This window comes from Hydra viridissima, unplaced genomic scaffold, assembly GCF_058129835.1.
Source record: "Hydra viridissima isolate aposymbiotic clone 2 unplaced genomic scaffold, HvirCarnegie_v1 scaffold_16, whole genome shotgun sequence".
NCBI lineage: Eukaryota > Metazoa > Cnidaria > Hydrozoa > Anthoathecata > Hydridae > Hydra > Hydra viridissima.
In genome coordinates, this window is record NW_028324315.1 from 4,496,475 (window position 1) to 4,509,732 (window position 13,258).

At 28.9% G+C, this 13,258-nt stretch overlaps 2 protein-coding genes across 5 annotated transcripts in view; one reads left to right on the forward strand and one right to left on the reverse strand.

Moving 5' to 3' along the window:
• The window catches only part of LOC149877625 (uncharacterized), a 36,625-nt gene that overhangs the window by 699 nt on the left and 22,668 nt on the right, over positions 1–13,258 (forward strand). For 2 of the 4 annotated variants that reach the window (XM_090074287.1, XM_090074285.1), the window contains exon 1: positions 2,974–3,426. The exons of the other annotated variants lie outside the window; for them this stretch is intronic. The gene's annotated coding sequence lies outside the window, so the exon portion shown is untranslated. Of the gene's footprint in view, positions 1–2,973; positions 3,427–13,258 lie in introns of those variants that run through there. 4 annotated transcript variants of the gene reach the window in all.
• LOC149877626 (uncharacterized) lies at positions 9,277–11,439 on the reverse strand. Its single transcript, XM_090073450.1, has 2 exons — positions 10,928–11,439; positions 9,277–10,845 (listed from the first exon to the last, which is right to left on the reverse strand). Exons 1-2 carry the CDS (start codon positions 11,188–11,190, stop codon positions 9,450–9,452), a joined length of 1,659 nt encoding a protein of 552 aa, XP_089929576.1. The 5' UTR covers positions 11,191–11,439; the 3' UTR covers positions 9,277–9,449.

The following is a 13,258-nucleotide window of genomic DNA, read 5'->3' on the forward strand; positions in this document are numbered from 1 at the left end:
AATAATAGCGATTATTTAAACATTTATTAATAGCGATTATTTAAACACAAAACCTTGATCATAACTTGATTAAGTTTGTGAGTAATCAAGTAGTTTTAGTTAAGATAAATATGTTAAAGATAACTTATGTTATTGTTAATAATAATATAGCATATGTAACAAAACATTGTTATGTTACATACTAATTGCTAAATTCATCATACATACTTTGTCAATTTTATTTAGCCTTGTTGTTGTGACTAATAAATTTAGATCAAATTAAATTCTTGTTATGTTATGTTGCAATGTTGCTAAGTGGTCTTTATACACAAGATCTGTATATAAATATATACAGGATGTCTGCGAAATCAGGGAAATGCCAGGGAATTCGGATATCTTCAAAATAATCAGGGGATTATCAGAGAAATTAGGTTAAATTTTAGAAAAATCAGGAAAGATGAGTCTTTATCAAACTTATATAACTTAAATAAGTTGTATATAGTTCACATAATCTAAAAGTTTATTTGGCAGATAGTTTTATGAACTTCTCTTGATATATTTAATGTGGGTTGTATTATTGTTTATATTTTTGCAGTTGAAGAGCATTTTTCTAAACGAGAAATAGGTAAATATCAGGGAAAAGCTAGGGAAATCCAACTTATAATATTGGCAGACACCCTGTGTGTGTGTATATATATATATATATATATATATATATATATATATATATATATATATATATATATATATATATATATATATATATATATATATATATATATATATAAACTATGTTAGTGTATTCTATAAATAGAGTGCTCAATGGTCTTAAAGAGCAGTAATAAATTAGTAAAAACACTTATCTAATTTTTTCTTCCACAACTTGTTTCACCATCAATAAGTAATCAGGAAGGTTAACAAATTAATCATTATTTAACATGTTATATATTAACCTTATATATTTATAAACTTATCTTTCACCATCACTAGGTTCATCAGACTTCCTGATGAACCTACTGATGGTAAAACAAGCTGTCAAAGAAAAAATTAGATAAGTATTTTTGCTAATTTATATATATATATATATATATATATATATATATATATATATATATATATATATATATATATACATATCACAATAATTTTGTGTATATATAAATATATGTATGTATATATATATACTATACGTGTATATATAAATATATGTATGTATATATATAAATATATGTATATATATATATATATATATATATATATATATATATATATATATATACATACATATATTTATATACACACATATATATACACACACGCATTTATAAATATATATATATATATACATATATATATATATATATATATATATATATATATATATATATATATATATATATATATATATATATATATATATATATATATATATATATATATATATATATATATATATATATATATATATATATATTGTAACCTAGATCGTAACTAACAAAATTATTGTTATTTACCTATTTTTGTTCATTAAGCAATCAAACTATGTGGAATTTTCTTTGTTGTCTACTTAAAACCATTCTTTTTTGGAGATGCCACTTAACTGAACACAAACTAGTTAAAAACTCATGCATGAGTATTAAACATTATGGTTTCCAACTTTTCTTAAACTTGGTTTATCAATAATTAGGATGAAAATCAAACTGAACCTAAGGTTCAGTTGGATTTGAGCTCTAAACCATTAAACATTGGTTTAATCAGATTTCACCTCAACTGCAGTGATGATCAAACAATTTTGGTCCAATTATATTTGATAATTTTTTTATATCCAAGACTTTGGGATGTAATGATATATAAAAAGGGTTGTAATTTTTTTACTATGATAGTAATAACTATGATACGATCAAAAATAGCTGCATTTTTTCTATAAAAGAATAATTACAAAATAACAAAAAACTGCTGTTTTAAATAAACATATCCTTAACTTGCACATTGATCTGAATATCAGGCTTTTATTACTTTTACAGTATACCCAATATAATAAATTATCTCATTTGTAATAGACAATATTAATTACTTGAATTTAAATTATAGTCACATTTAGGTAACTTTTAACTTTAGAAATTATAATTTAACATACAAACACAACTTATCTAAAAACATCTATAATTTTGTAGTCCTAACATATTTTTAAGATCTAACATATTTTATTTGACGATAGCAATTATACACTTGAATTAATTAATTTTGTAAGCTAAGCAAACCAACTTGTTATTTTCACATTTAACCAAAACATGACTGACTGCTATATGCTATATAGTATACCTATATAGTATAGATAACACAGTAACACTACTTTTTTTTTTTCTGTTGAAAATAGACAAACTTGAAAAACACCAAACAATGTTTCGAATAAGCCTCGTAAAACTGTAAAACGTTTTCTTAATCCAGCAGCATTTTAATTTCAAATTAAATTTGAATACATAAAATTGGTTTTGCGATCAGCTACACTTTGATCAATTCATGATGTGTATACGCTTACTAAGTTCAGACTTGAGATTAAAGTAGATGCAGACTGTTCTTATTTTAGCCGCTAAAATGATGTTCTAAAAATATTGTAAATTTTTCATTTGCATTAACATACCATATGTCATATAACTATTTAAAATAATTACTTCTAAACAAAATCAAATGTGGCAAATGAAACTTTGTGTTAAAACTTAAACAGATTTATATCTCAGGAATAGATGGAAAATAATGCAATTACTGTCTTCTTATTAACAACTTATTTCATGAGATCTGCCATTTGTAGTGAAATCACATTTTGACAAGGCGCATAATTTCATGCAATAAAAACTTTGAACGCCCGGAGAATGCAGATAGTTCAAAAATAAAGCTGGCGGAAAATGCAGATAGTCCAATTTTGTTTTACGCGGAGATTGCAGATATGCCAATTTTGTTTTTGGCGGAGATTGCAGATAGTCCGATTTTGCGCGGAGCCATCGATATGATAAAAAAGTAGATTTAGGTTTCATTTTGAACATGAAAACAAGTATTGTTTTATCATTGTTAGTTTAAAGTCATTAAAAAAAGTACTCGGTAAAGTATCCCCTAGTCTCGCAATTAAAACAGAGTGGAAAGTTTCAGTATTTCTAGTTCCGTTTGTATTGAATTGTTTTAAGAGTATTGATTACTAGCATTTGCGCATGCTTGTTTTTCGCCATGTGACCTGATTGCGACTGCGTTCAATACATTACTACAAAATAACACGTAATCCTCTCCTTTGTATTGATAAGCTGTTGAGAATTTAATCTCTCTGGTAGAGAGTTAAGCCGTTAACATTCAGATAAATAAAAAACGTTTCATTTGCAATGATCTTCAACTGATTGAGAGCTTTTTCACTGTTCAATATTCAATGTTCACTGCTTTTTCGGCTGGTGCATCACAAAGGTATTTATCTACCTACTTTATTACAATTTTATTTGCAGCTGACTCCCCTCCTTTATTTTTACATGTTGCTCCATACCTCTGTGTGTGATGATTATCCAATAAAGTAGCTATCAAACTGTCGGTATCCAAATAGTCCGCGCCCTCTATGTTTTGGGATGAGATGTCTTGTTGTGTTGTTTGGAGTGTGGGGTCTCTGTCAACAAGGTCCTTCAGTGTGTTCATAAGGGTGTTCCTCGCATGGTCAAAACGTTCTTGTGTTTGGTCATTTTTGCATAAGAATCCAAGAAGTGGGCCATAGTATACTCCAACTGTGTACTTGCACAATGTATGAATTTTCAGTCAATTTCCAACAAAAAGTTTTTTCTCACTTCTTGGATTAAAGGATCCTTCATCAATTTTTTTGTTATCTCAAGTCCTAACTTTATTGTAACCAGCATGGGTACAACCTTGTTGATGGTCACTGTCTGACGGCAGAAACAGAGTTTGAAAATGCTTCAAATAGCTACAAAGTTCTTATGATGGAGATGACTTTGCTAATCTCAGATTCGTCTAGCATCAATTTTTTCAATTCTTAGCCAGATGTGTTACATTCAGGCCCAACTATTAGCTCCATGGCTGGAAGAAATGCAACTATTGGTTCTCGCTGGGTTAAGTCTGAATTTCAGCGCAATCGGACAGTTCTGTACCAATTAGTTGATGTCATTTAAAGGGGCTTTCCTTTATTTCCTAGATCAAATGTCCTCTTCCCTAAGTTGCTAAAATAGTTTACTAAACCCATTATCTTTTTGTGAAGTTGCTTCCATTTTGGATATTACTTCTTTGCGAAAAGGAATCTCCTTAAACGGAAATTCTTGTCTAGCTAAAGTCATGTCAAAGTTGCCATTGGATCTAAAATTGCTAATTTTCTAAATACTGGCATCAAAATAATGTCTTGTGGCGACGCTGATTTTATTGAGTAGAGTCGAAACATTTAAATATTTGATTCTAAGGCATTTAATTGCCAGTTTATTTGAGTTTTATCAGTTGCAATCGAAGAAGTGGTGTTTTCACTTTTAAAAAAGTGCTAGAAAAAAATATTTTCAACAGCCAAACATTATCGTTGACATTAGGCCGGAAGTTTTTTTATGGTTAACATCGTATTCTATATGCTCCTTCAAATTATCGGTTGACTTATGGTTAATCTATTTTAATCTGAAACGCGGCGCTGGTGAGAAATTAAATATTTAATATGATTTGTTTTGAACATAAATTATTCGACCCTATCAAATAATTTATGTTCAAAACAAATCATATTAAAAATTTAATTTCTATTGTGAAATATTTGATCCTGAAACGGAATAAAATTTGACCGACTGGGAGAAAAGGTGCCATAAGAGCGGTCACATGACTACAGTGACTACAGTGAATTTATATTAAATTTATTTTTTTTTGTTAGTTGTAATCAAAAGCAAAATTTTAAGTTTAATCATACTAATACAAACCACATTCAGTAATAAAAATTAAGTTGTTACATTTCAATAAAGGAAATCGCCTTTACGGAAGATTACTGTCTTATGAAATGACTTTTTTTACGAAAGGATGATATACAGCTGAAAAGGTTCAAAGGTTGGAAGAAGACCTATATGAAACAACTGATGTTTGTTTTTAGGGATTTTTCTGTCGATATAAAATATATTTCGGATATATTTAGTGTCGGCAGAAAAAGTCTCAGACTTAAAGTTATGTCAAAATATGTCGATATAAAATATATATAGGGCATTTTATATCGACGGAAAATATTTCTGAAAAAATGTCTGAAAATATGTCGACAGATCTGCCAGACTTATTATGCCGTAGCACCTTTGTCTGTATCTTAAGGCGATATGTTTTTATCTCAAAAAAAGAAAAAGCACAATGCCTTCAGATACAGACAGTCAAGAAATGATCCAAGCAATATTTTTGTGTCTCACTCTATTTTTTTCTCATGCTCCTATTTTTTTTCAATCCATTTTTAAATGGAAATAAATGCTTATTGAAAATTGTACTTTTTTACAGCTCTTTTACTTGGATTGAAAAAGCTCTCTGTCTGACAAGTTTATTTATTGAATCAAGTTTCTGTTGACCAGTGATCTTAAACATTAATAATTTTAAGTGTTCCTATTATTGAGCTAGAGTAAAACACAATATGTTTAACAACAAAAGATGTATTGGGTGTTGAATATAATAGTTCTCTAGAAGCACTAGTATTCTACCCCTGAAAACTAAATTTGATGGATTGAACTGGTCATTCGTCCTATCTTACTCTTTCATTTTCTAACTTTTAGCAGAGGTATAGAACTTAAAATTTATTATTTAATACATATTATAAAGGCGGTGTTTTTTATAAAACTATTTGCTTTATTTGTGTTTGTAGTATGAAAGGATAATTGAGGTTTTAAAGAGGGTAATGGAGGTATCGGTTCGAAACTTATATGGAAAGTATGTGAAGGTTTCGATTGAGGTTGAGGTTCTGGAACTATTTGGTTAGGAATGGATAAGGTTTAATTGTTTAAGGGTTAAGGTTGTGTTCTCCGTTCTCAGTACATTCTATTTACAATAAATCTCAATATACATTCTCTTAGTTTGTTATGGGTTGCACTTTTTTTCATAACTTCAACAAAAATACACATACAATTTTTTTTTTACTCTTCATACTGTTTCTAATAACATTTTTTATCAATTACTCCTCTTTCTACTTTTCTTCTTCTTTAAACCAGTAATTCTTTATCTTTTTCTTTATTTGAAACGGCCAAAAATTCCGTATACTTTTCCTAAATCAATATTTCTTCTGACTTCTGTTTAATTCGTTACTTCTTCTTTTTCTCTTTTGTTTACTTACAAAACTTCTTGTTTATCCAGAAACTCCTCAACCACCAAAGTTCTCTCTCTAAAAACTATTCATAAAAACTTACTTAAAACATTCTCTTTTTTTATTTCTGTGTAAAAGCTCTTTCTCCCTGTAAAACTCAACTTTTTTTGAGTTTCATAGTTTTTGCTTGTTTTCGGTTTAATACCTATTCAACATTTATTTATAAGGCAGGTTTAAAAGGTCTCGATTTGAACGTCTCTTCCGGATCGTTGTTATTAATTTTTCTTCATTCCGCTTTTATATTCTTATCATTTATTTGCATGACAGTTTGATGAGTCTTTGTGCGTAGAACTTTTTCTAGGCATCGTTTTTAACTTTATTCTCCCACCTCACTTTATTAGTATTAAATAGCACGTCAACTATTCTAATACAGTTGTTATATAAGTCACTTTGTCGTTAATGGGAAGCCATATGCAAAACTGATCATACGCACTAATTAAAAAAGTTCAATATAGTTGTTAATTCTCCTGAGTCCCACATATAGAAAACAGGACTTAAAAGCTAAAAAAAAGGCTTTAAATATGAGATAGTTGAGGTTTAAGATAGATTGAACTTTTTCTAATGTCTACATTTTCGTCATCATCGATCATCAACTCTTTAAAATCCATTGTTTAGATGTTCCTGAACTTCCATCGATAACTTTTTCTTCTGTGAAGTTTACTCCCAGGTTAGATGTCAAAACTTTTCATTTAATCAAAATCAAAAAAAGTAAGGACATTACCAGCATATTAAACTTCAAAGGGATGAAGATACTTAAAATTATAAAGTTTAGATACATAGTTATGCATGATGAAATAAATGCTTGATAAATACTTGTGAAATACTAAAGAAACAATACAAATTGCTTGAAAAGCAACTAAAGAGCACGTTATTTAAGATATTATAAACAAACAGCATTTAATTTTTTGCTCAGCACTTTGACCCCATTTAAATGCCAAAAAACGGAGAAAATATTCTTTAAGTAAAATAGTAAAGGAATAGTTAAATGTTTCTATTTCTTTGCGTCGCATCCACTTGATAGACTAGGAGAGCATACACTTCTCACAATACTTTCACTGATTCCACCATTTTCACTTTTCGTAGGATTTAATAAATTAACTGTTTGGTTGTTTACAAAGTTCTCTTTGTGGTCTTTCAGAGTAAAAAAAAACAATGAGATGCTCCATTAATTTTAATATTAATGTTATTTGTAAACTTTTGGTTACTTAAAATTCTCTGACTTCCAACATTTAATTGGTCTTTTATTTTTGAACTGGCTTTTTTGAATGATGAAGTTGCAACACCAGTTACCAAATTATTGCATTCATCTTTAGACATATTGTACACGTAAAGTTTTGTAAGCCTGTATTAATGTTTTTTTCGGACTTTAGTCTCAATATCGTCATTTAGCTTCGTCCAGAAGTTGATTTTAATTTTCCAGAACTTCATGTTCATAATCAGATCTAATTGGTCATTTTTACAAGCTGTCACTTCTAAAACTTGTTGCGGACATTTCTTCGCGTTATAGAGTTGAAGCAATTTGATGCATTTTACTATTCACTTTTACTATTTTACTATTTCTATTCACTGCAAAATTTCATGCAGTGAATAGAAATATTTTGCTACTTTTGGAACAGACATGCATTGATGGCGAACTGATGAAGTACCTTCAGGCTTTCGCAAACCTAAATTTTTATGTCGTTTTTTGAATGAGCGCCACCATTTTTCTAAAGGAGTTGAATGTTTAAACTTTAAATTGTGTTTCATGGCTAAATCAGAAGCATATCTTTTAAATTGTCTTTTTCCAAATCCGAATCCAAGTGTAGCCCTTGTTGCTGCATATTCAACTAACTTGTTCTCTAAGTTTCTAGATTATATTGGACTAGGTCCAGGTCTAACACCAAGAACTGAATCTCCCCTAAAATATTTACCAAGGGTTGACCGGGGAACACTGAATTGAAATGCAGCTTCTCGTTGTGACATTAAACTTTTTTCAACAGCTGCAATTAGATTTTTCATATCAACACTGGACCATTGAAATCTCTTAATCTTTGTCACTTTCTGGGCAAACTTTGAGTTAAAACTAGAGGCAGTTTTATATTTTATTTTCTTGTTCCCTTTTGTGATTTCCATGATTAAAATTAACTTTAAGAAATAGTATACAAGCTTTAAAATATAGAATAAGACTTAAAAGTGAAATTATATACATACATTATTTGAAATTATATACATACATTATTTCTTTTATATATATATATATATATATATATATATTTATATATATATATATATATATATATATATATATATATATATATATATATATATATATATATATATATATATATATATATATATATATATATATATATATATATATATATATATATGGGCAATTCCACGCAAGTGACGGTCGTAACATTTGACGCTTTTTTAGCCATTAAAAATTAACCAAGAATGGTATTTACATGAAAATTTCCAGAAATGTTAAATACTATTATATAATTTAGTATGCAAAAGTTAAACCATTCAAGTGTTCAACTTATTTGAAAAATCAACTTAACGTAGCGTGACGGTCGTAACGCTTACTTTTTGACAAATCTAAACAAATAAACTTTGTCAATCTTTTTGCAGCCATCTACACAGTGAAAAAAAAAATCCTTTGCTGTGTTCTTTAACTACAGATTGAACTTACTATATGGTGAGTTTCATAGCTTTTGCTTGAAGTTTTCTGAAAATTTTGTTAAGTTTTATGTCGTGACGGTCGTAACTGTGACGGTCGTAACGAAAAAGCCAAAAATGAAAAACAACAAATAACACAATGAATGACATAATAAAAGATGAATGATTATAAAAACCAATTAAATTATGTTAAAAAATATGAATTTTATAACATTATAAAGGTTATCCATGATGGTTCTTCAATACTGGGATCGTTTTATTTGGAGTAGGCAACAAATGCTTAATGCTATTTATGCTTCCTGTTTTTTTTTGTTTTATTAACTCTATTTAATACAACTCAATACCTAGGAGTATGTACTTTCATACGCCTGGCAAATGTTTTGCGGAGCCAGGAATCTAATATAGGAAAAAAATATCTTAGATAAGTAAATTTTTTTTACTTATACATAAATTTTAAAATTGTTCCGCAACCCCATTACAAAATATTGGAGAATTTTGAAACCAAAAACTTTCCATTTTTTACTTGCCAGAAATGCATTTTGGTAATATTTTTAACGGCTTTTGCTTCTTCTATCTTATCAGCTATTAAGGCCCACCTTAGATTAATATCATCTGTGTTGATAAGTCTAACATATGTTTTGCACCCATTTGATGCTAAGAGAAAGTCTTTAGCGTTTAAGACGACCACTTCACGAGATTTTACGCTGTTCCAAACAAATCGCTTTAATGACCCTCCTACTCCATCAACTGCTCCTTTACCGTGAGAGGTAGCAAAGAAGTTCCATTCTATTCTTTGAAAATGATATTTCACAGAGCAATGTTGTATGAATTTGGCCATGTATCTATTTTTGAATTGAGTGCATGGACCATCACTCCATAATACAACTTTTTTTATATAATCAATGCAATAGAGGTCAAATATTTCACTTAAATATGTAGTAGTGGCGCGTTTTGATTTATCATTATCGTCGGATATTATTACAACTGATTTTGGCTCTAATTGGTAACGATAGATTACAACTGTAAACAAGGTAATAGTTGACTGTGACCAATAAGCAGCTTGAACAGCATCTTGATAACCACATGTATAGTTTTGTGAATAATCAAAGTGTATCAAAATTTGGTCCGGTTCGAGATTTTCTTTTTGACTGCGGTATTGCTCAGACTGGTGCTTTTTAGTGAGATGATGCTCAGTAAACTCTAGTAAATAGTCGCGGAAATGCTTAAAAATACCTTTTATGTTTTTTTTATGTTGACTGAGTACACAGCGATGATCTTCTTTAATCCACCAATTATAGGTGATTAAGGTATCCATGTCTCCGTTTTCGGGCAAAGAAACTTTCAATAATTTACTATCACAACACAATGAACATTTCATTATCCAACATTGGTACGTTGGGGGCTTGCACAATACATAATTTTCGAACCATTTATTGCAATACAATGGAAAAGGTATTTTACTTGCCAAAGCAGCACACAAATAAGTAAAATTACTGTGATAAACACAACCACATGTTTCAAGTGGTGTATTTTTGCACGTAAGAATGTATGGAGGCCTTAATTCACAAAACTTACTCAACTTAATTGTTTTGCCAGCACTCTCCTCACAATACAGTTGATGCAGCTCCTTTAAATTCATAACTAAATAGCGCTTTTGAACTTTTTCTCCGTCGATTTTCATACAATCTTTTCTTCCAGGAGACATAACTGATATATCTTCTCTTTCATAAAATACTTTTACTTTTTCAATTTCTTCTGATGTGAAGTGAACTCGATGTATTTCTTTAGCAGTGCATAGGCCATATTCAGCACCCAACTGCTCTACAATAGTTCGTCTCTTACTTGGAGACTTTGGAAGAGCCTGTTTTGTCCTAAAAATGTTATTTGATATAAAAGAACCCAAATTATGTGTAAGCAATTGTATTAAAAAAGTTATGTTAGTATAATAAATACTTGTTTAATGCCTTTCTCATTGACGATTTGCAGTTATAAGAGTTGTCTTGCGTGGAATTTAGACTGACTTTAGTATTGAATTCAAGTTTTTTTTTCATTCTTAGCCTTTGGTTGCGAACCTTCGCTTGATTTTTTTGTTTGTTTTCTTTTCTTGGTGTCAATAACTGCCGCCTTAGATAACTTCTCTTTCTTTCTTTTTCTAACAAAGCTTTTCTGTTTCTTGCTCTATAAGCTTTCGATCTTTCAGCATCTGACTTTGGCATTTTAAATGTTATTAAATATAACGCCTGCTGTTTGTGATTTATGCTCCGTTATGTATTTTTTAAAAACCCGCGAAATGTTGTAAATAAAAATTTACAACGTTTCGCAATTTTTTGAAATTAGTTATTCATAGTTTCAAAAAAAATTTTAACAAGTTTAGTAATAAAATGAATAAACAAACTGCAAATTAAACAATAAACAAAATTGATTAATATTATAACTTGGTTTAAATGATATATATCGTTTGAAATGAATTAAATCGTTCGCGCTTAAACTTTTTTTTTTAAGTCAAGAAGCCGTGATGGAAAAACAAACATTTCGTGATGGTCGTAACGTACTTAGTAACATGTTGAAATGGTGATCTAAAGCACTTTAATGTTTTTTTTTTGAAACGATGATAAAATATGTACGAGTATCTTTACTTTTACCATGATTGTAGTTTTAAAAAGTTTGATACGAAGCATAGAAAAAACTTTTCGACTTTTTTTTGTGACGGTCGTAACGTCTTGTTTTCATTAGTATGCTCTTCTTATAGACCTAGTTAGAGTTCGTTTTTATAAAAAATATTATGCATAATGTTTAATTTTGCCTTTTAGTCAAACTTAGAAGTAAAAATTATTTTAAAAAACAGCACTGAAACCTTTTTCAACGCTTCACAACATGACTATATATAAACGTCAAAAAGTGCTCATATAACCCTTATAACTTTAAAAGTATGTTATAGTATGATAAAATGATTTTTTTAATAAATTTTTTTCTTAAAAGTATTCTTAAATAGTTGGAAAATAAATTTAACAAAGTTATTATATGTCACCGTGAAATTTTTTTTTTTTTTTTTTTCCTCTTTTACGTGGAATTACCCATATATTATATATATATATATATACATATATTGCATAGATAAGTAGATAAGTTATTATTTTATATATTTACTAACTAATACTAAAATTAATGTTACATCAGTACTTGCCTATATGTTATGTTTACATAAAAAGCTGATGCATTTGAAATAAAATGGAAATCAATTTTACTTTATAGTGTTTATACGGTATAAATTGCACTAAGATCCTAAAAATAGCCACGTTTGTACCATATAAGAGCCACGGCTTTTTTTTGGTCTAATGAGTGGCTATTATTGAGACCATATTCTCCTTCCTTTCGTGTGTTGACAAATAAAACAGTTTACATAAACATAGTAAACTAACAAAACAGATCAAAATATATCATAAAGCCGTACCTTAAGGAATACTTCTTTATATGCGTCTCAAAGTTGCTTGAATAAAACAAAAATGACTACCGCCGGTATAAAATATTTACTTCTACAAACCTTGACAAAAATAAGGTTTCTAAAAAATCAAGACTAATAGAAACATATACAAAAGTTCAAATAAAACATAGATATATCAAAGAAACACAAAATAATATTTATCAACTAGGTAAATGTCCCGCAAAGTAAATGAATGTAACAAAAGCTGACCCAAATTTGGCTCTTAATAAGACCCAGCCATTATTAGGTCACTTTGCCCAAATTAACATTATGTAAGAGCAAATTTAGCACATTACCGCAAAGTGCTATGACGCTTAAAAAATATTTCAATAATAAAATAAAACAATATATAATATGGGAATTTTACTAAATTTTTGAAATTTCAAATCCCTTGCCAGAACAGAAAAAATTATTCTTGGGTGTTGAAATTTTGAACAGAAATTACTTATGTATAAAGACAACTTTTCCGCTCTACCCTAAAAGCATCATAAAAAATTTGCTTTTTTTGAGTTCCCCTAATAAGCAGTCAGTCCGCAGCCAACAATAATTTTATGCCCGGACATATAAGAGATGGACGTGCAACGTTATTGTTTTTTTTGCGAACCATGCTCGTTGCGCATAGTTACAAATCTTTTGTTTTAAACAATAGAAATTACATTTTCTTAATGTCTGTCGGATTCTCCAGAAATTTTTAGTCTCGTCTAACCAGTCACATTAATTTCCTTTTATTTATTATTGATGACAGTAATGGAACAAAATTTTAAACATAATTTTATATAGCTAGAGATTCATAGTATTTTAAG